This window comes from Lynx canadensis, chromosome C1 (genome assembly GCF_007474595.2).
Source record: "Lynx canadensis isolate LIC74 chromosome C1, mLynCan4.pri.v2, whole genome shotgun sequence".
Taxonomy (NCBI): domain Eukaryota; kingdom Metazoa; phylum Chordata; class Mammalia; order Carnivora; family Felidae; genus Lynx; species Lynx canadensis.
This window is the reverse complement of record NC_044310.1, coordinates 72165-93484: the sequence shown is the minus strand read 5'-3', so window position 1 is coordinate 93484 and position 21320 is coordinate 72165. Positions and strand designations below refer to the sequence as shown.

At 59.9% G+C, this 21320-nt stretch overlaps 2 protein-coding genes across 4 annotated transcripts; one reads left to right on the top strand and one right to left on the bottom strand.

Moving 5' to 3' along the window:
• Positions 1-214: 214 nt before the first annotated feature.
• KLHL17 (kelch like family member 17) lies at positions 215-6208 on the bottom strand. 2 transcript variants are annotated; one of them, XM_030326914.1, is made up of 12 exons: positions 6001-6208; positions 4848-5107; positions 4639-4760; positions 4265-4486; positions 3658-3774; positions 3239-3452; positions 2776-2920; positions 2524-2691; positions 2012-2100; positions 1827-1900; positions 1450-1631; positions 215-1099 (listed from the first exon to the last, which is right to left on the bottom strand). In XM_030326914.1, exons 1-12 carry the CDS (start codon positions 6108-6110, stop codon positions 871-873), a joined length of 1932 nt encoding a protein of 643 aa, XP_030182774.1. In that variant the 5' UTR covers positions 6111-6208; the 3' UTR covers positions 215-870. The 2 variants fall into 2 exon arrangements, with proteins under 2 accessions (XP_030182774.1, XP_032450060.1); XM_032594169.1 differs by lacking the exon at positions 6001-6208 and having other exon boundaries at positions 4848-5144.
• A 1534-nt stretch (positions 6209-7742) lies between these two features.
• On the top strand, positions 7743-21210 carry NOC2L (NOC2 like nucleolar associated transcriptional repressor). 2 transcript variants are annotated; one of them, XM_030325597.2, is made up of 19 exons: positions 7743-7806; positions 7957-8109; positions 9557-9731; positions 9820-9942; positions 10623-10743; positions 10831-10921; positions 11536-11614; positions 11742-11852; positions 12355-12468; positions 13171-13359; positions 13717-13856; positions 14732-14843; positions 16436-16549; positions 16872-16973; positions 18257-18400; positions 18525-18638; positions 19622-19757; positions 20138-20239; positions 20553-21210. In XM_030325597.2, exons 1-19 carry the CDS (start codon positions 7781-7783, stop codon positions 20657-20659), a joined length of 2253 nt encoding a protein of 750 aa, XP_030181457.1. In that variant the 5' UTR covers positions 7743-7780; the 3' UTR covers positions 20660-21210. The 2 variants fall into 2 exon arrangements, with proteins under 2 accessions (XP_030181457.1, XP_030181458.1); XM_030325598.1 differs by having other exon boundaries at positions 7750-7806; positions 10626-10743.
• The last annotated feature ends 110 nt before the right edge of the window (positions 21211-21320 follow it).

Below are 21320 nucleotides of genomic sequence, written 5' to 3'. Positions count from 1 at the left end.
TCCAGACCGTGCTGACAGCAAACCACACTCCTGGCTGGGTGCTTGTCCACAACATCGCCTCCCTGTCCCACCTGGATGTGACGATGCTGCCTCAAAGCCCCCAGCTGCCAGCGCAGAGCCTCACCCAGCCGCACGCCTGTCCCCGCGCCCTCCCGGTCATTCCAGGCAGGACCCCAAAGGGTGGAGATGTACACTCAGCCTCAAGCCCCCAGAGCCCAAGAAACATGTTTATTGTTCAAGTTGGCTCATATTGCTGTGTGGGGTCTGTGGCACGCTTGTGCTCAGCTCAGTGCAGGATCCAGAAAAGACACCATGCCCACGAGAAGGAAGCCTGCTGCTTCATGACTTCCTTGGGAGTGTGCCTGGCTGGGCATGGTAGGGGTGGTGTGCAAAGCCCAGGCTGGAAGGGTCTGCACCTGCGCAGAAAGCCCCCACCCCACTAACCCTGGCCTGCTGCTCTGCATCTGCCCCTCAGTCCATCTAGGTCTGCAGAGTCTGAGTTCACCCCTGACCCATCTCTCCCTGGTGCCCCCAGTGGGGCCGCAGGACTCAGGGGAAGGCAGCTTGGTCCCAGAGACACAGGACACTTCAAGGGGAAACTGTAAACTGGTGGGTGCTGCGCTGCTCATCGATCAATAAACAATGAATAAACCAACCATTAAGTAAATAAACGGTACACACACAAACACTGAGGAACGAACACGGAAATGGACAGCCTCGACGCAGAGAGACAGGGACACACAGGGCAGGACTTTCCCAGTGGGGGTCGAGCACCCCGCCCCCGACACACGAGGCGCTGGGGCCACCCCTTGGGGCTTAAGGCATGTGGGAGGCCGCGGGGCTGGGTCTCTGTGCAATCCGCGCGGCGGCTCAGAGGCTGGTGGACGACACGGACAGCGTGGGTGAAGAGGGCGGCGGGAAGTTGAGCAGCTCGAGCACCGCCGCGCCCACGCTGCTGCGCCGCGTGAACATGCAGGACGCGGCCACCCACTTGTTGGTCCTCGGGTTATACTTCTCGATGGAGTTGAGGCTGGAGCTGCCATCGTTGCCCCCCACCGCGTACAGCCAGCCGTCCATGGCCACTAGGTCGTGGGTGCTCCTAGAGGCGTGGGGGTAGGGTAGGGGTGGTGAGCCTTGGGGGTGGGGCCAGGGAGGAGCTTCTGGGGGCGGGACCAGGAGAAAAGCTTCTGGGGGCGGAGCCAGGGAAGGAGCTTCTGGGGGCGGGGCCAGGAAGGCACTTCTGGGGGCGGGGCCAGGGGCGGAACTTCTGGGGGCAGGGCCAGGGGAGGAGCCTCTGGGGGCGGGGACCTGGAGCTGGGGGCGGGGGGGGGGGGGTTACAGATGGGAGGGGTCGACACACCCCACAGGGGTGAGGCCCTAAGACCTATCTGCCAGGCGCTGGTAGGTGGTGGTGACGACCCCCGGGCTGTGGAGGAGGGGCGGGCGCACCTTCGGATGTTCATGGGTGCTACACTCTCCCAGGCACCCGCCTTAGGGCTGTATCTCTCCACAGAGTTGAGGCAGCTGGTGCCATCATTGCCGCCGGCCACGTAGAGAGCCCCCTCCAGCACGGCCACCCCTGCTGAGCTTCGTCGGCTCAACATGGAAGCCACGGGGGTCCACGCGTTTACCTGTGGTTGAGGAAAGTGGCTGGGGGCAGACCCACCACAAGCCTCCCTTCTCCACAGCGCAGACCCCTACTCCGGGGCAGGGTATCTGTGCGAAAGGGATGGGATGCAGAGGGTTGACCCTCTGGGTGACGTGGGTGACCAGAGTGATGACCTCAAATAGCTCTTAGAAAGGGAGATCAATGTGAGGGTTCGTACCTGGGGCTCATACTTCTCCACAGTTGCCAGGTGCGATGAGCTGTCGTAACCACCCACCGCGTACAAGTTCCCATCTGCAGAGAGTCAACATACCCATGGCGTGCTTGCTACATGTGGGGTCCTCAGGGTGGGGGCAGGTAGGGGTGGGGGTGTGGGCACTACACAAAGCAGGCTCTGTCACCCACCAAGCATGGCCACACGCACGTATCGCCTCCGGGTGCTCATGGCAGCGATGGACGTCCATGTTCCCGTCAGAGGGTCATAGCGCTCAGCACTGTGGACACCAGGTCTGCTACTGACCTTGAGCAGTGGCAGAAAGGCTGCCCTGGTTCCAGGACCTGCCCTCCCCTACGGAATGACTACAGTCCCATGCTGGGCAGTCACAGAGACTGACCCCAGAATCCCACTGCAGCAAGAAACAGGCCTTCTGGGTGGGCATGAGCCACTGGCTGGCTGCCTGAAAGACCCTGGGCAAGTGTCCACATGGGCCCAGCCCCCGGGCTGCTGGGAAGAACTTGAGAGGAAAAGAAAGGGCAGCTGGGCTGGTGCAGATGGAGAAGCCCAGGGCACCGGGTGACTCGAGTCAGGTGGGATCCCCCTTTGCTCCCCTCAGGCATGACTTCTGCAATCCTGATGCAGCCACACCTACAGCCAAACCAACCCCAAGAGGCCACCCGGCCCTGACCCCGGCCACTACCTGTTGAGGCAGGAGGCCCCATCGTAGCCACCAGCTGCATACAGGAGCCCATGCAGGGCGGCCACACCCAGGCAGCTGCGCCTTGTGCCCATGGACACCTCAGGCTGCCAGGTGTTGGTCACGGGGTCGTACGACTCTACGGTGGCCAGGTCTGAAGTCCCATCGTAACTAGGGGAGGGGTCCGTTGCCGGTCAGGATTGGCCCAGCGGGTATATGCTGAGCCCCTGACCCCAGACCAGCCTCCGCACTTACCCACCCACGGCATACAGCCGGTTCCCAACTGCTGCCACGCCCACCCGGGCCCGGCGCGTGGACATGGAGGCCACCACGTGCCAGCGGTCAGTGCGTGTGTCGTATGCTTCACAGTCCCCGTGGATGGCGAACAGGCTCCCTCCACCTAGGGATGGGGAGGTGACAGGGCAGGACAAGGGGCCCCAGGGAGGCAATGGGCTGGGGGTCTCTAGCATAGGTCAAGGTCAAGAGTATGGGGGCTCGAAGGGTGGGTGGGGGTGGGGATTGGTGAGCGGGTCACACCACTCGGGGTCCTCCGCAGGCTGACAAGAGGAGCCGGTGTGGGGTGGGTGCAGGATGTGACCAATATAACGTGGGGTAGGCTTGCGCTGGCTTACAGATAGAAGGCATAGGTCAGGGATGGGAGGGGAGAAGGAGGTGATGTGGGGGCCTGGAAACCAGGGGACACGATAGGTGAACATACCCACAGCAAAGAGCACAGGGCCAGCGCCCTCACAGCGCCGGGGCCGCGTACGGCTGGTGCCCAGAACGCCCCTCTGCTCAGGCAGCAGGTGGAACTTGAGGGCCTCAATGAGCAGGTCCTTGCAGTCAGGGTGGTGCCTCACCAGGCTCTCGGCATCCACATGGCCCAGCAGGAAGTCCCGGCTCAGCAGGGGCAGGCGCACACACTTCATCAGCTGGGGGGTGCAGGGGTGCCATGGTCAGGGGGCAGGCCCCAGTGAAGAGACTCACTCTCAGACACCCTGGACCCTTCCTGAAACACGTGCCTGCATCACTCCTGTGAAGGGTCTCTGGACACGGCAGAGCCCAGGTGCACCCAGGCCCTCAGCCACTGTGCAGCCCCTCCCGGGTACACTGGGCCCCCCCAGGCTCTGGCCTCACCCTTGGGACATGCTGTCTCCGAGAGTCCACGTCATGCTTGACCCAGCTCAGGACGGCACGGTAGACGTCCTCCTCCGAAGGCACGTTCAGGCTGTCGCTGGAGACCAGTTCCAGCACCTGGAGGTGGGGACCCTCAGACCTGAGATCTGGGGAGGGTCTTGGGGGCCCATGGAGCCCTGAAGGTGCCTGGGAGGGAGAGTCTGATAGGGAGCCCAGAGTTCCTATGAGAAGGAGCCAAGCAAGGTCAGGAGCCACAGATTTGGTTCCTGGGGACCTAGGCCCAGAGCAGTCCTGGGGATGTGGAACCAGGGACTAGAGGTTGTAGTCAGGGATGTGGTCAGGGCAGGATGGGATCAGAAGTCAAAGGTTGAACGCTTAGGTGGGTCAGAAAATGGGGATGAGGTTGTGGGGCTTGGTCAGGGGATGGGTCGTGAGCCTGGAGCGTGGGTCAGAGGTTGGGAACAAGGGTTGGGGGCGGGGGGAGGGGGGCAAAGGGCCAGGTCTTAAGGGCCAAGATGAAGGGAGCCAGGGGTCTAAGGACGGGGTCTGGGGTCCAGGGTCTAGGGACTGGGTCAGGGTCGAGGCTGTATGCCGGCTGGCACGTTACCTGCTTTAGTGGCAACAGCATGAACTCCTCAGTCTTGGCCACATCCACGAAGTGCTGCAGCACGTACCTGTGTGCTGCCTTGAGCAGGTCACCGCAGGAATGTGTGTCAGCAAAGCCCCGGATGCCCAGGCAGTTGGAGGGGTCGAGCTGACTCAGCAGGAACTTGCAGCAGGCGTCACGGACGCCATTCAGCTGCAGGAGGCTGGCAGCTGGGAGCAGAGTCTGTGGGGTGAGATGAGAGAGAGCCAGGGGAAGAGGGACGGAGAAACGGGACGTGAGGCACTGAGGGACAGGGAGAGGCACGAGAAGACACCGGGAGCTGAGGCACGAGGCCCAGGAGAGGTGCCGTGGGTTGTGAGATGAGGCCCCCTCACCTGTACGTTGCCCTCGCCCACGACGATCTCGGCAGTGTACGCAAACTGCACCAGCTGGTCCAAGGCCTGAGGGTCAATGTCGTGCAGCGTCACGTGCGTCTGGCGGCTCTCACTCATCTCATCTGTGGGGACAGCGGGTCAGGCCGGTCCCTGCCCTGTGAGATCTGCGGAGCCCCCCAAGTGCCCAGACTGGATGTGGTGGTACTTGCTTGTGAACATGGCGTGGAAGTAGGGGCTGCAGGAGGCTAGCACCACCTTGTGTGCTCGGATCTCCTTGGCTGCCACGTGCAGGACGATGTCACACAGGAGGCCACGCTGCCGCATGCGGCTCATGGCCACGAAGGCGTCGTGATAGTGCCGTTTGGAGTTGTGGGACACAGTGTGGCCTTCACGGCTCAGCAGCTGCATTGCACCCTCCATGGGGGCCGTGGGCCGGGCCTGCCGAGGACGCGCACGCTCTGCCTCTGGGCTGCAGGTGGGTAGTGCCAGGTCAGGGTGCACTCTGCAGGGAGTTGTCCACCCACCCCTGAAACCTCGGGCAGGGCCAGGACGCCCAGGAGGTCACCCCTCCGTCCAGCAGCCCGTACCTGGCTTCCATCAGGGACCACCCTCCTCAACTTTTCCTCACATACGGGGAGCCTCCCTGGAGTCCAGCAAAACTGCCCTGTCCCTGTTCCTAGTGTGAGGTTCAGTCACGCACCTGATGTCGACTGTCGGGCCTATACGGCTTCCTCTGCTGGGACCCTCCTGGCACCACACTCCCCCCTGCCCAGGTGTACCCATAAGAACCAGGACCCCCTCTGCCTGTGACTCTCCCAAGAACCAGGCTTCCTCTGCCCTCCTTGGGACCAGGTTCTCTTCTGTCTGGTGACCGGCCACCGTTCCTGTTTCCCATGAGTCCAGTGTCCTCCGCACGAGCTGGGCACACAGGACGTGCATGAAGCGAAACTGGCTAATGCTGTATGACAGCTCTGAAGAAGACCCCTATGCCCACCATCAGGCCTGACCTCACTTGACCCTCCGGAGCGGCTCCACCCGCCCCTCTTCCCCGCCCCCCCCCCCCAACACGCATCCTGCAGACAAGCCGCCTGAGTCTAAAGAGCGCAGCCGGAATTCAAGGGCGGCGGGAGAGGACAGAGCCTCCGGGAAGCAGCCACCTCTGGACGTCCTGTCCCAGGTCTCTGTGTGCGCGATAAACGGAGGAGGAGTTGTACCCTCCACCGGCCGGCCGAGTCTGCGGGGCGCAGAGGCTGCCTCCTCCGGGCAGCCTGCCAGGGTCGGCGCGCGCCCCTCCTTGTCTCCTTTCCGGACCCACTCAGCCCCAGGTCTGGCTTACGGTCCCCAGACCCTCGGCCCACTCACGCCGGCGGCTGCGGCGGCGGTGGCGGCGGCGGCGCCTCCGGCCCGGGCCCCGGACTGCCGTGCTCCGGGCTTTGTGTCCTGCCAGCCGGGCGCTCGCTGCGCGGCTGCATGGTCTCGGCCGCCGGACCCGCCGCGATCCGCGGAGAACGCACAGATGAACCGACGCACTGACGGCTGGAGGGCTGCTAGGCGGTGGCGGCCGGCTCAGCTTCCCTCGGTCCCGCCGCCTGCCCGCAGCCGCTGTTTCTCGGCGCCGCCCGCTCCGCCTCCCGCGCAGCCCGCGTCTTTGGGGACTGAACGAGGCACTCTAATCCTCCCAAATGTCTGGGCGCTCTGCCTGCCTCCTCCTCCAGGAAGCCCCCTGGGCCCCGCCCGCCGCCTGCCTAGGAGAAGCCTCACCGAACCATCATCCATCCCCGCCAATTCATTCAAGAAGCCCCGCCCCTGTTAGCACCCTGGACCCGAAGCTTGGAAGGCCCTGCTGCCCCTGGGGCCTGAGGCAGCCCAGGACCACATCCTCCCTGACCCTTTGTGACCCCACGCAGACCACTTTGCCCGTCTGGCCTTTGCTGAGTTCGCTCCATGAACCCCTACAAGTACCAGGCCTTGAACTGGGTGGGGCGGGGTAGGGTGTGGTAGGACAGGGGTGCATGGCCTGGGGGACCTGGCAGGAGCCACGACTGCTCCCAAGAGGGCTGTGGGATCTGGCTGTCCAGGCCCACAGAGCCTTGCCTTTAGGTAGATGGGTGGAGGGAAAGAGGGCACAAGCTGGCCTTCCACCTCCTTTCTTCTCCAGGCAAGGCAAACTTCCAGCCTCTGGGCCTTTGTCCCTGCCGTACCCAGGACAGGGCAGAGGAAAAGTGGCCATTCATGCCCAGCCCCGTATGTGGACTAGGACTAGTGTATTCATAGGCAAGTTCCCGGCAGAAGACTCGCTGGACTGAAGTACAGGCACAGTACTTTAAGGAAGATTTGGCCAAACGGACTTCAGTAAGGGCTCTGGGATCTGTCCATTGCCCACCCCCCCCCCTCCCGCCCCGTGATGTGGCCTGTCCAGTGAAATTGTAATGACTCTCATCATTCTCATCCTCGTTTGATCTGGATGAGACTTGCCTGTCCCTCAGTGGTTTTTTTTTGGTTGTTGTTTTTTTTTTTTTGCGAACTGCCCATCCAAGGCATTGCCTTTTCAACTAGACCGTTTTTCCTACTAGGTTGTTGGCTTTTTATTATTGATTTGTAAAAGCTTGTTGCATAGAAGTCCTCTCTGTCAAGTGTTTCCATCTGGATGCATTTTGTCCACTGTCAGTGCGTTGACATCTCACAGGCACGTGCCATGGAGCTCTAGGGAGGCTGCGGGCAGGGCTGGGAGAGGTTGCCCCAGGTCCCGGCCTCTCTTCCCTCAGACAGGTACCGCTATTACTGTCTCTTAGAACCAGGAAGGACACAGATTTGTGAGCAGCAGGTCAGGATTCTATCATATGCAGTTCTGCCCGATTTTCGAGAGCTACAGCCCCTCACTCAGTGATGTGTGCGGGACCCATGACTGAACCAGGCCTGCGCCATTAGCCCCAATTCCGCCGGCCACCGTGGGAGCCCGGAGCCAGGAGGATGTGAACGCGCCCTTCCGCCTGGATGCCTCCGGAGCCACCGCTGGAGAAACTTAGAGCCACCGGTGGGGCGCGGAGGGGCGGTATTGGGGGCGGGGCCCGCCTGGAGGAAGTGCGGCTAACGCACGGCATTCTGGAGCCGGAAGTCGGGCGCACGCTGAGGTTTGGCAGTAATGGCGGTGGTGCGGGGCACCAAGCGGTAAGTTGAGGCTCTGAGGATCGATTCGGCTTTCCAGGGGACCCTTATATTCACAGGGGCTCTCCTTGAGCTTAAACGCGTTCCTGGTGCAGCAAGGCTGGGGCAGACCGGCCTGGCAGGGAGTCCTGATCCAGATGTCGTAACCCGCAGGCGGCTGGCGGAGCTGACGGTGGACGAGTTCTTGGCTTCGGGCTTTGATTCTGAGTCTGAATCGGATCCCGAAGGAGCCCCAGAAGCGGAGACGTGGGCGGCGTGTGAAGCCGACCGGAGTGTGGATAAGCCAGGCGGAAGCCCCTCGTCCAGGTGAGGGGAGCGTTTCCCGCGGGACGTCTGTAAAGCCAGACCCTCTTCACCGTCCTGGCCCACCCGTCACGTGTATGCTGACCAGTCCTGGGGCCTGAGGATCGCTGACCCCTTCCCCAGACCCTTCGCCTTACCCATTCTTTCTTCCCGTGTTTGCTGAGGTTCTGTTCTGTGACAAACGTACATTGGTGAATAATAGGCCCTTTTCTGGTGTAGAGGAGCTCGCTCAGTCTCGGGTGATTCACGACGTGTGGTATGTGAGAAGAAATGAGTGCGGCAAACAGGAAAAATAGAAGGGGTAGAGAAATGGGGAGCATGTTGGGCACCAGCTGTTGCTGTGTTTAGTGGAGAAGGCCCTTTGAAGAGGTGGTAGTTGGACAGAGACTTGGGGGAGTAAGCCACGCAGGCGGGAAGAATGCTTTGGTATTTCATGCGGCAGGAACAGCCAAGCTCCTGAAGTGGGAGCGGGTCTGACACAGAGGTGAGTGTGTATGGAGGAGAGAGGGGGAGAGTAGTAGGAGGTGAACCAGGAGAGATGATAACGGGGTCAGATTTTGTAGACAGTTTATAAGACGTGCGCTAAAATGGGAAGCCATCTCAGGGTTTTGAGCTGTGAAGTCACGTCCTGTGACATGCAATTCAAGAGTCACTTGGGTTGCTGTGTTGAGAGTAGGTTGGAGGTGGTGGGTGTGGAGATAGGGAGAGACCACAGTGGTAATTGGGAGAATTGAGAGATGGTGTTGGTTTTTTTTTTTTTTTTTAATTTTTTTTTTGACGTTTATTTATTTTTGAGACAGAGAGAGACAGAGCATGAACAAGGGAGGGGCAGAGAGAGAGGGAGACACAATCTGAAACAGGCTCCAGGCTCTGAGCGGTCAGCACAGAGCCTGACACGGGGCTCGAACTCACGGACCGTGAGATCATGACCTGAGCCGGAGTCGGACGCTTAACCGACCAAGCCACCCAGGCGCCCCGAGATGGTGCTGGTGTAACTAGGAGGCATGAGAGGCTGTGAAGGGCTTTTGCTAATTAGGTCTCATGGCACATTGCATGCTGGGTATGAGAGGCAGAGGTTGTCTTTCACCTGAGTGCCTGTAAAGGTAGAGTTACCCACAACTGAGGTGGAGCAGAGTGCTGGCAGAGCAAGTTTGGGGGAAACCACAAGTTCAGTGTCGTATGTGGGTTTGAAATGGCAGGTGTTGAGGCAGTTGGCTGTGCGAGTGTGGAGTTTGGGGGAGAGAGGAATCTGCTGAAAACTTACTGCTGGAAATCCCCTACCTTGGTTGTGGGTAGCTGTTGTGGAGAGAGCAGATCAAGCCCTGTAGTTTCCCTGTGGAGGCTGGCGAGCTTACAGTGTGGAGGACAGGAAGCCTTACCCCACGTCCCCTACTCCCCAGTCCTGTGGGCTATGCCTGTCCTGTGGACTTGACGACCCCTGCCTTCTCAGTCGGCGTAAAGGTCGTGCGTCTGAGCATAAGGACCAGCTCTCTCGGCTGAAGGACAAAGACCCGGAGTTCTACAAGTTCCTGCAGGAGAATGACCAGAGCCTGTTGAACTTCAGTGATTCGGACAGCACCGAGGACGAGGAGGAGCAGCTGCACACTCTGCCCGACACGTTGGAAGTGAGGGCTTAGGCAGAGCTGGTGGGGGCAGGGGCACACTTATGGCCTCTGCATCCTGCTCCAGCCTGGTCCTCTGTGTCTGGCGCAGGAAGCAAGTGGGGAGGAGGAAGATTCGGATGAGGATGAGGTCCCCAGAGGACTGAAGGGGAAGAAAAGGGATTCTGCTCCTGTGACCCTAGCCATGGTTGAGAGGTGGAAGCAGGCAGCAATGGTGAGAAGTGGCGTGGTGTGGGCAGCTGGACACCCCCCACCCCTTTGGGAGTCTGCCCTTGACTCATTTTAGTTACCTGGGTCCGTGGCAGACGGGAGGAGCCCCTTCTCTGAGCCCCCACACCGGGGTCCTCTTCTGCACCAGACCTTCATGTGAAGGATGTCGCATGGTTCTGCCTTTATGCTCAGAGGCTCCAGGATTGCATTCTCCCCTTCGGTCAGAGATTCTAGGGGCTCTTTCTGCTCTCTTCCACTCAGTGTCTCTCTCGGGCTCCCTGTTCCCTGAAGTCTGTTGTGGGTTAGGACATAGTCTCTGCCTTTGTCAGGAGCTAGAGCCCTTCCTCCAAGGGTTTTACGTTGGTTTCTGCAGAGATAGGAAAGGACAGAAGGGAGAACCCTAGAAACCACCTGATGCAGGCCACCATCCAGATCTGGGACCTTCAGCCTCTCCCCTGAGCCAGGCTCCCTGCCCTTCCAGGAAGATTCTGGACTCTGGTTTTTTGTTGTTTTTCCCTGCACGTGGCTCAGCAACACTGCCTCCACCTCTGCTCCGTGTCTCAGAATGTGGGCGAGGGGTACCTTTCTGTCACAGCAGGTTTCTGGAGCTCTGGTTGCCTATTGCTCTGTCCAACACAGCTGACCGCTTCCCCAACGTTCTGGGTCCTCTTATCCCTAATTTAGCAGCACCTTACTCCGAAGCTGTTCCATGAAGTTGTGCAGGCATTCCGGGCTGCTGTGGTCACCACCCAAGGAGACCAGGAAGGTGCTGAAGTCAGCAAATTCCAGGTCACGGACAGTGCTGGTGAGCTGGGGTGAGGGGACCTGGGATGCAGGCTCTCTGTTCTGTCTTCTGTCCTGTGAGTGGTATCTGTGGTCCCCCTCATTGCAGTGTTCAACGCCCTGGTCACCTTCTGCATTAGAGATCTTTTTGGTTGTCTCCAGAAGCTACTGTTTGGGAAAGCCCCCAAGGACAACAGCAGGTGAAAGGGAAGAGGGGAGGTAGGGGGGTGTGGTCAGGACCCCGCACTGGGGAAGGCAGAGGCCTTGTGATCTGGCAGTCCCCCTCTCGACCCAACCAGCACAGAGGGATGCCGAAGACGGAACCAGGCCCTTTGCTGGGCTCCGGGGAGAGGCTGGGCGGGGCCAGTTGGGTGGCTTTGTCCTTCCTCCTTTCTGTTTTCCTTCTGAAGAGGTACATTCTCTGCCCACAGTTCCTCGGGGGGCCCCGAGTGTGTGCTTGGCTTTGCACCCCTAGTTTCTTAGGTCAGGATTCTCCCCTTTTCACTCTTTTTTTCTCTTCAAGTGAATATTTCATCCACTCTTCTGCTGTTTGCTCTGGGGATGGTGTGTGTATCTGTAGGTAGGGGCCTCATCGAGGAAGCTGACAGGTGATGGTGGAGGGGATAGCCGTTGAGCGAGTGGGCAGCAAACACACGTGTCGTGAGTGGTGCTGGCATCGGCCAGGCACAGACTCTTGTGCGAAGGGGGCCGCTGCACTGGGAGAGCAGTCATCGTGAAGGGTGGGGGGCTTTGGGGGGAGGTGTGCGGCGCGGGGGGGTTCGCTCAAGATGGGGTGGGCTTGGTCTCTCTGCAGGGTGCTGCAGCCGTCCAGTAGCCCGCTGTGGGGGAAGCTCCGGCTGGACGTCAAGGTCTACCTGAGCTCAGTCGTACAGGTGCAGTTCCAGCGGGGAGGGGGCCTCCTGTATCCCGCGAGGCCTGGCTGAAGCCAGTGGTGCAGTCCTTCCTCGTGTCCCAGACGTGAGTGGGTTTGGGGCCTCGCTGACCCTCCTGCTTCCCCAGCTGGTGGCCTGCGTGACGGAGGCGACAGCAGCGGCGGCCGTGCTCCAGCATGTCAGCGGTTCCGTGCCGTACTACTTGACCTTTCCCAAGCAGTGCCGCATGCTACTCAAGGTACCCGGCTCTCTCCCTTTGGCACTGTGATCGGAGGCGCGCGTGGCCACCCCTCCAGCGTGCCCCGCTCCCAGCCAGAGTGGGGGTGGCATCTGCGCCCGCCCCCCACCCTACGCCCTGCTGGGATTCTGTTTCGGTCAGCCCTCTGCCCTTGGTGCCGCAGGCCCGGTCGTGTGAGGCAGCCGCTTTCTGACAAGAGCTGTAGCAAGACGAGCTTTTCTTGTCTTCTAACGTGCCTTTCTGTTTAACTGACTGAGCCACCCGGGTGCCCCCTAACGTGCCTTTCTGGATGCGTGCCTAACAACAAAGCTGTGTTTTTGTGGTACGGCCTTCTTGGGGAGCCTCGTGTTACCTTTCACGTTTTTGTTACTTTTTCACCGAGGTGTAACCGTAGCTCTATCCTGAGGTGCTTTGGGAAGGGCTGTCTCCTAGCAGTGGCCACGGGGGCCTCTGGCTGGGCTTGGGGAGGCTGGGGCAGGCAGTGATGTCTCTCCTTCTGCAGAGGATGGTGATTCTGTGGAGCACAGGTGAAGAGACATTGCGCGTACTGGCGTTCCTGGTCCTCGTCAGGGTCTGTCGGCACAAGAAGGCTGTCTTCCTGAGTCCTATCCTCAAGGTAGTGTGGACCCCCGGCTCCTGCCTCCGATGCCCCCCAGTCTGTGTCCATTAGAGTCTGGGTTGAAAGTCTTGGTCTGAGGTCTGGGCGGCTGCCTTTGTGGTCAGCCCCTCTTGCTGAGGCTGTGGCTCTGGGCTGACCCAGGCCATCACTGCAGTTCTCTCCCTAGGAAGTGGGGGACAGTGACAGGGATAGGAGCTCTTGGTCCTCTGGGGCTCCACATAGACTGCTCTGCACAGCTCTCCCCTCAGCAGATGAGGACATCAGGTGTGGAGAGGGACAGGGAGCCTGCTGCTTGGCTGCACGCCTGGGGTGATGTGTCCCACACAGTGACCCTCTAGAAACCCCTGCGTGGGCCTGGCCTGTAGCTGCAGCTTTTCTAGCCCCTCCTTCCCAGTCCCTCCGTGGTCTCCTTGCCTCTTCCTGCAGTTATTCGTGCTGCGTTTTCCTTGGCACCGCACCCTCCCTGTAAGTCTCCTGTTCCGTGCGCGGCAGACTTTGTGTGGGTATACGTGTGTGGCAGCTGAGCAGCAGAGGGCCCAAGGAGCAAGTGCCACGTAGGGGGAGGGGTCTGCAGCAGACGTGGCCAGCCGTGGCTCCCACTGAGGAAAGGCCCAGGTGTCTGGCAGCGGCTTGGAGCTGGGTAGCGGGTGCACAGTGCCCTGGCAGCTCGGGTGGCCCTGACTGGGATCTTCCTGGCAGCAAATGTACATCACCTACGTGAGGAACTGCAAGTTTACCTCCCCCGGCACCCTGCCCTTCATCAACTTCATGCAGCGGACCCTGACCGAGTTGCTTGCCCTGGACACTGGCATCGCCTACCAGCATGCCTTCCTCTACATTCGCCAGCTCGCCATCCACCTGCGCAATGCCATGACCACACGCAAGAAAGTGCGTGGTTGGGCTTATGGGGTGGGGGTTGGCATGTCCGGGGTCGGGCCCCACCCCACCGTATACTTAGGGCTCCACGGCTGAGGGGCTGGGACCTCCTGGAAGCCTCCGTATTCCTGTGTAGCCCTGGGGAGAGACAACCCAGTGCCTTGGAGGGCTCAGGGCCCTTGCCGGTGGGGGCTTGGGGAACAGGTGGAGGGTGCGGGCAGCTCTGAGGGTGGGTCAGGGGAGGGGGTGGGGTAGGTGGTCGCTGCTGCTGCTGCTGGCTGGGACCCCGTGCACACCGTGGGTGAGGGAGGGCTGGATCCTTCTGGGACCCCTGGGCTGACTTGGAAACGGACTTCACTCTGTGCCCAGGAGACCTACCAGTCAGTGTACAACTGGCAGTTCGTGCACTGTCTCTACCTGTGGTGTCGTGCCCTCAGCACTGTGTACCCCAGCGAAGCCCTGCAGCCCTTGATCTACCCCCTCTCGCAAGTGGTGATTGGCTGCATCAAGTGAGTCACGGATGGGCGGGGCCACCCTGAGGGCCAAAGGAGGTCAGGGCCAGGGTTATGTGGGCTGTTACGGGGTCAGGGTTGTACAGACTGTCTTTGGACAAGGTCATGGGAGGCTGGTTTAGAGGAGAGGGTTACACAGGGAGGCATCCTGGAGGGTCAGGAGGAGCTAGTTCTCCAAGGGTATGAGCCATCCCTGGGCCCTGGGGTCTGTTACTTGGCAGCACCTGTGGAAGGACCGGGAGTGGTGCCATCTGTGGCCCAGAGGCCAGCATGGGAGAATGCCCCGGATTCATGCATTCTGGGAGATGCTGGGTAGAAGGGACTATGTGCGGTTTGAAGGGAGTTTGGGTGTCTGTCTTACCATGGGGTTCTTGGGTAGCGGGTCTAGTACAACGTGCCACATTTCAGTTGTAACCATTGAGCTTTGGTTTCTGGGGGCAGAGAATGGAGGAGCCGCGTGTGCCCAGGTGGCTGCCTTTGTTAGCCAGGAGGGGTCGCCCCTGTGCTCCTGAAGGAGGAGCCTTGAAAGCAGGGAGCTGGGAAGAAAGAAAGCTTTGAATGAACCATCTCCCGCTGCTCTCCTCCTGCATTAAAGTGAAATTAAGTTAAAAGCCGAGTGGGATGTTCTCTCACCCGATAATTGAGTGAGGAGGCAGGTCCTTAAGACCCGGATTTTAGTCGGGGACTTTTGGTCTGCCCTGTTCTGTCTGGAGGAATCAGATAGGGCAGGTGTGGCCACTGACCCTGACAGAAGTGACCAAGAGGGGCCCTTCCTGAGGTTCGAGCCCCATGGGTGGAAACAGGTCATGGGGAGCCAGGCTGGGGTGGTGAGGCTAGGGCCTCTGCTCACTCCTGCCTTTCCATGCCCCCAGGCTGGTTCCCACTGCCCGCTTCTACCCCCTGCGCATGCACTGCGTGCGTGCTCTGACCCTGCTCTCGGAGAGCACCGGCACCTTCATCCCAGTGCTGCCCTTCATACTGGAGGTGAGAGGGTGCCTGTCGCTTGGGGAGGGAGGGGGCAACACAGTGCCTCTGTGCTCTGCTTGGAGGCGCTCCTTGCTGCGCACAGACCGCCTATCCCGAGATGCAGTGTAACCCTCCTGGGTGCTGGTGTTCTCATCTGTAGAGGAGGTTTTATGAGGACATTGCTCTGTGCAGCGCCTTGCTACCTGCCCCAGCTGGGGTGTGTGTTGGCAGGCGAGTGGCAGGGAGGACAACGACAGCTGCTCTGCAGGGCTGGCCTGAGGGTGCTGGTTTTAGGACACGCTTGAGTCTATTCCAGTGGGCAGGAGAGCTGGGCTGGAACCCTAGATCTGATTCCAAAGCTGCGTTTTTTTTTGCATGCTCCTTTGTGTATGCGTGTGTCTGTGCGTGTCTGTGCGGATCTGTGTGCATGCTTGCATGCCCCGGGGGTTAGGCCCCACCCCACCTTATACTTAGGACTTCACATCTCCCTACTAGAGAGGCCCTTAGTGCCACCTGCTGGATGGGCCGGATTAGTGGCTCAATGTGGCCAGAGCTGTGGTCTGCACCGGTTTACCAAAGTAGGGGAGAGAAGGGAGCCCCTGGGGTTTCTCTTCTGATTTCGTGTTTTCTTTTTGCACAACCCTTGTGCTGGTCCCTGCGTCAGCATGCCATAGACCGGCATGTCCTTTTTACATCCACAGGTGCAGGCCTGTCCTTTCCTGAGAAAATAAGTCACAGAGGCAGAAGGAAAGCTCTTTGCCCCCAGGGCGTTTTTGCCCTTGCCTCCCTGGGTGGGTGGGAAGGGGTGCTGAGAGCAGCCCCTGCTCCACCTCAGGCTGAGCCAGGCTAGAGAAAGGGCAGTGCTCCCCTAGGGAAACCTGTTATTAGCACAGTCATGGGTGCTTTTTATCTGGAGCTGTGCTGAGCTCAGCTGTGAAGCATCATCCTCTGCTCTGTGGTGTCTTCAGCATCGGCCACCCACCCCCCTCAGGACAACATCCTGGATCACCTCTGCGTGAGGGTGGTGAGGAGGGGCCAGGCATGGCTCCCGCTCCGCTATCCCAGGACAGCCCGCAGCCTTCGGACATGGGGAGGACTTCCCTGAGAGGCAGAGGCCGATGGGCACAGCCTGTGGTCTCTGTGGAGGATGAGGGGTTATGAGCTCCTCAGGCCCTTGCTGAGACCCTCTGGCCATTGGCATATCACTCCCAGGATGCAGCCTTGGGGTTGGGACCAGGCCTTGGGAATGCAGTCATGGGTGAGGACGTTGCAGTGTCAGTGACCCTGTACAGAAAGGACCTTTCTTTTGTTTCCAGACACTGGTTCTTAGGGCTTCTTGGTCTGGTTTGAGGAGAGGGTCGGTAGCAGTGTGCACGGGTGTGCTTCTGGTCCTGCCCCCATTGGCCAGAATCCCGCTCTGCAATGAAGTGATGCCCTTGGAGGCCGGAGCTCTGGAAGGCAGGGGGTCTCTGGGGCCACAGGACTGGCACTGCATGTGGCTACCTCTCCCTGATTTTGGGGCCTCTAAGGATCTGGGGTACAGATGGGGAGGGTGGGATACAGTGGGACATGAGGCACAGCAGGCCAAGCCGAAGTGGCTTTGGGGACAGGTTTTCCAGCAGGTCGACTTCAATAAGAGGCCGGGGCGCATGAGCTCCAAGCCCATCAACTTCACTGTGATCCTAAAGCTGTCCAAGGTCGACCTACAGGAGAAGGCGTACCGGGTAAGGCTGGCCTCCAGGCCTCCTGTGGAGACGCTTGGGAAAATACCTTGGGCGGGGTCATAGCAGGATGTTCTAGGGCACCGAGGTCAGTGTACGGGGTGACTGGAGTCCAGTTAGTGTGGACGGGAGGGGGCTTGCTGCCCTCCAGTCTGTGTGGGCCTTCATGGGGCTCTTGCGGGGGAGGTGGTGCTCCTTGGCCTCAGCCATATTGAGCCAGAGTGTGGCTTCCGGGGAGGCTGTGGAGGCACATCCTCCGATTTCCACCCTGATAGCAAGCAGGCGTGAAGAGGGCTGAGTTCTCCTTTCTTCTCCGCTGCCTCAGGATGGTCTGGTGGAGCAGCTGTACGACCTCACCCTGGAGTACCTGCACAGCCAGGCCCAGAGCATTGCCTTCCCCGAACTGGCGCTGCCCGCTGTGCTGCAGGTGTGTGCCAGCTGTCCGGCTCCTTCTTCCTTTCCCAGATGCCTTGATGGCGTGCTTCGTAGCAGACTAGGCTGTCTTCATGGGCTCAGCTTCCCATTGACACAGGGGCCAGAAGGAGGCATCCTTGTCACAGCCACACAGGGTCAGTAGCAGAGCCTAACCTGCTGCGGGGTTTCATGTTGGTGCTGCCTCATCATAGGTAGCATGGACATAGGGGTGTGGAGTCCTGAGGGGTGGGGTTGGCGCAGGCGAGTTAACGGGGACCCTCGGACTTGCTAGCTCCTCCCCAGGCCTGTCACAGCCCAGGGACCAGACCGACCAAGAATTCTCTTCTAGGAGTAGTCCTGGTGGAGTAGGCTGGACCCGGCCCCCCAGCCCTGGGTCAAGCTGGTCTCCTGACTGTATATTTTCCCAAATGGTCCCGCATGCAGGTTTGGGGCAGGAGGAAGTCCCGGTCAGCCTCAGCACCAACCCTGCCTCAGTTTTCCTTCAGGTGATACAAGGGTGGGGTTGGAGTCCTTTCTCTCACAAGTCCCTTCTGGGCCTGTCAGAGGTCCACTTGCTCTCAGCCCAGGTGTTTGCCATCTCAAGGAGGCAGGGGCCTTTCACGGGAAGGGCCAGGTCCTGTCCCTGATTCTGGTGGGCAGAGTCAGCTCCCCCAGCTGTAGGCCTGCTTGGTGAGTAGGGGTGGGCTGCCCGCACCTGAACTGCACCTGGTTCAGAGGCCCATCCAGACACATGTGGCCGTGTAGGCAAGGCTTTATTTCTGGACTCCAGGTCCCAGAATCATGGTCTAGAACATGGGTCAGCAAACTGTTCTGGCAGAGAGAGCTAAATGGTATTTTAGGCTTTACAGTCATGTGGTTTCTCACAACTGCTCAGGTCTCCTCTTTGAAGTACAAAAAATCCACAGAAATGCCTAAGTGAAGGAGTGTGGATGTGTATCAATACAGCTTTATTTACACAGACAGGCTGAGGGTGGGATGTGACCTGGAGGGTAGATCCATGCCGCCTGTTCCTCTGCCCGGCCCGTAGGGTGGGCCGTCTGCTCACCAGCCTCCACAGGGCCCAGACAACAGGGGTCATGCGGCACCACGCCGCGGCCCCCACCCCACACCAACGTAACTGCCCCGTTCCCCAACTGTGTGCCCTAGGGCTGTGAGACACACGTTTCCTGCTCCCCCATCACCTCCCTGTGGTCATGTGTGATCCCGGCAGATCATGGTCTGTGCCTGGACCTAGGCTGAGCACCGCGCCCCGCCCCCCCCCCCTTCCTTTTGCAGTTGAAATCCTTCCTCCGGGAATGCAAGGTGGCCAACTACTGTCGGCAGCTACGCCAGCTGCTAGAGAAGGTGCAGGAGAATGCTGAGTATATCTGCAGTCGCCGCCAGAGGGCCTCCTTCGGTGTGGCTGACCAGCATGCAGTGGTCAGTTGGGAGCTGGTATCTGGGTGGGTGGGGTGGGCAGCACTGCCTGAGGGCACTAGTCAGTGTAGGGCTGGGGTTTGGAGGTTTCCCCAGGGTGGACATGATCCTGAAACTCTCCCCATAGGACACCTGGGAGAAGCAGACCCGAGAAGAGGGGACACCTCTCACCAAGTACTATAGCCAGTGGCGGAAGCTGAGAGAGCGAGAGATCCAGCTGGAGATCAGTGGCAAAGAGCGGGTATGTCTGCAGAGGAGGTTCGGAGTGGGGATGTGGGCATGACCACCTGGTTTGTTCTGAGACCAGGGTCTAGCACCCTGGCTCTGACTTTAAGACCAGAGTGGGGAAGGGGGCTTGTGGGAGGAAATAGTCTCAGGGACCATGTCACCAGGACGGTTGGGGCCTGTTCCCAGCTGCAGCCCGTCCTGGGGCTGCTCTGGAGGGGCAGACATCATGCATTACTGGGTGACCAGGGGGCTTCTCTCATGACCTCCAGGAGGAGGTCCTTACGCCTTGTCAGGCCTGACTGGGCTGGGGATTTGGGGGGAATAAGTGGCCAGACTGACCTTACTTCTCAGGCCAGCCTGTGGACACCAGGAGGGCAGGCAGGGAGGGGCAGGAGGAGCTGTGCCAGTGGGTGTGGCATGGTGTGACTTGAGGGGACAGTTTCGTGCTGAGTGGCATGCCTGTGACTGTATCCCTGTCCTGGTATCATGGGTCTGCAGTCCCATGACGTGATGGCTAAAGACGTGGAGACACACAGGTGGCGGGGGGGGGGGGGGGGGGGCTGTAGCTGGGCCTTCAGCCAGTGGGTGTAACTACGCTTTTGATGGTACTTAGTGGCCAGTGTGCATGGCTGGGGCCCCCTCACCTGCCTGGCAGGGTGGCTGTCCAGGAGTCCTACCCGGCGATGTCTACCAAGTTGGCCAAGCAGAGTCTGTGTGGGGGACGGGTTGGGAGGCAAGGCCTGAAGGGAAATGGAAAAGGGAATAGGACGCTGGGTTTGGGTAAAGTCTGTCTTTGGGAATGGGAGGGAAGGACAGTAGCTGCGGCCAGGGCTCTTGCTGCATGACGCGTGTTGTGACCCAGCTGTGGCTGTGAGCTAAGCCTTGAGGTGGAGGGTGGGGCCCGGGGCCGAGACATGGTGGGTTGGGGATTGGGCCAGGTGGGTTCTCTCATGGCCACCAGACCACCCTCACTACTCTGGTTTTGGGTCTTTCCAGCTGGAAGACCTGAACTTCCCAGAGATAAAGCGGCGGAAGGTGGGAGGCAATAAGAATGAAGACAGAGTGGAATTTAAGGACCTCTTTGATCTGGACAGTGACGAGGGAGACAGTGCCATGGATTTCTCAGAGAGAGGTAGGGGCCTGGGCTCCTGAGCCTGAACTCCCTGTGGGGAAGGGGTAGGTGGCCCTGGAAGGCTTCCTGACACATCTCATGGAACCAGAAGAGGGTGCCTGCTTCCCCCTGGCTGCTCCCGTTTGCGGTGCCCCTTCTCCCACCACTTCACTTGCTCTGAGGTGAGGGCCTCCCAGAGTTGGGACACGTGTCCCAAGACCTTATTCCCTCGCCTGTACTATTGGCTGGACACTTCTGAATCCTTTCCACCTGTATGAAGGGGGCCCGAGGGAAGGGTGGGTGGGTACGGGGTTCTGAGCCTGGCCCACACTCCTACATTAGCTGTCCCCAGTATGTATTTGCTGGTGGGCTTACTCCCATGGGCTCTTCTTGGTCCCCAGGGATGCCTGGGTCCCCGAGAGCTTGGCAGAGGGTAGAGGAGGAAAAGGAGGAGGAGGAGGATGGCAGCCTTAGCAGCCAAGAGGAAGTCAGCAATTCAAAGGGTGAGTGATTCCTGGGAGTGAGGGGTGGTGCTGTGGCCCTTTGAACCTGCCTGTTCAGGAACCCAAGGCTGCCGTGGGCAGTCACTTCTCGGTGGGTAGGTGGGGCCATTGGGTGGGAGAATGGCTCTAAGCTGGGCTCACACCCCTCCTTGAGGTTGCCACGCCAGCTGCTCCGTTCCCGCTGGCTCTGGCAGCCAGTAACAGTGGCACCAATAAATTAATTAGGGCTGTGATTAATTAGTGATGAGTAATCTCCAAGGCTGGCTTCTTCCTGATAAAGCAGAATTTATGTAGCCTCGGTCTCTCCCTGCAGATGGAGACCCAGACACAGAGGCGGGGCTGCACCTCGGGGAGCTGTGGCAGCTGGCGCAGGGACCAGAGGATGAGTTGGAGGAGCTACAGCTCTCTGAGGAGGATTGAGGGCTGCCGGCCTGGGGCGGGGCCTGCGGGGACTGCCGTGCGGTGTTCCCACCTTACCAGGCAGCCAGGCTTGTGTCTTCTTGGCCGGTGCTGAGACCCGAGGCCAGGGCCTGCGCGGTGCGGGGGAGGGCAGTAGATGGTGGACTGGGCTTTATTTTCGCAACATGAAAGACCGGAAAGTACCGAGCCCTGTGCAGATCCCTGGAGTGGCGGCTGTGGGGATGGAAACCAGCACCGTGGAGCCTGCCCACAGTGCATACCGCACTGCTGGGTTAGATACATCAGCCCCGTGAGGGAAGCTGGTCTGGAGTGGGACTCTGCCCTGACCTCTCACCCGATGGCAGGATGCTGAGAATCTCGCAGAGAACTGTCCCGGTTCCAGAGAGAGCCAGCAGGCATGGCCAAGGCCAGTGTGGCATGATGTGCCTTCTCTGTCATTCTTTGGTTTGTCTGCAGGTACCCAGGATGCAGAGTCCCTGTGCCTGGGCTCAGGTTTGGGTCCCCAGGCTGTCTGCACCTGACTCTACTCCCAGAAAGTTTCAGAAACTCTTTTCCTTTGATGTCATGTTTTCCTTTAAAAAAATCTTTGTTTTTGCATCCAAAACCAAAAGGAAGAGAAGCTGTGGAGTGGGTCCTTTGTATCAGAGCTGCTGGCACCGAA

What these genes read in the sequence shown, in the direction of transcription:
- KLHL17 (XM_030326914.1), bottom strand. Translation starts at nt 6,110, where the DNA reads ATGCAGCCGCGCAGCGAGCGCCCGGCTGGCAGGACACAAAGCCCGGAG. An exon ending in CGGCTGTATGCCGTGGGTGG is followed by an intron (nt 2,692 to 2,775) that starts GTAAGTGCGGAG and finishes CCCCTCCCCTAG; the next exon opens with TTACGATGGGACTTCAGACC. An exon ending in TGGAGAAGTATGAGCCCCAG is followed by an intron (nt 1,632 to 1,826) that starts GTACGAACCCTC and finishes CCTCAACCACAG; the next exon opens with GTAAACGCGTGGACCCCCGT.
- NOC2L (XM_030325597.2), top strand. Translation starts at nt 7,781, where the DNA reads ATGGCGGTGGTGCGGGGCACCAAGCG. An exon ending in AGTGCCGCATGCTACTCAAG is followed by an intron (nt 11,853 to 12,354) that starts GTACCCGGCTCT and finishes CTCCTTCTGCAG; the next exon opens with AGGATGGTGATTCTGTGGAG. An exon ending in CGCTGCCCGCTGTGCTGCAG is followed by an intron (nt 16,974 to 18,256) that starts GTGTGTGCCAGC and finishes TTCCTTTTGCAG; the next exon opens with TTGAAATCCTTCCTCCGGGA.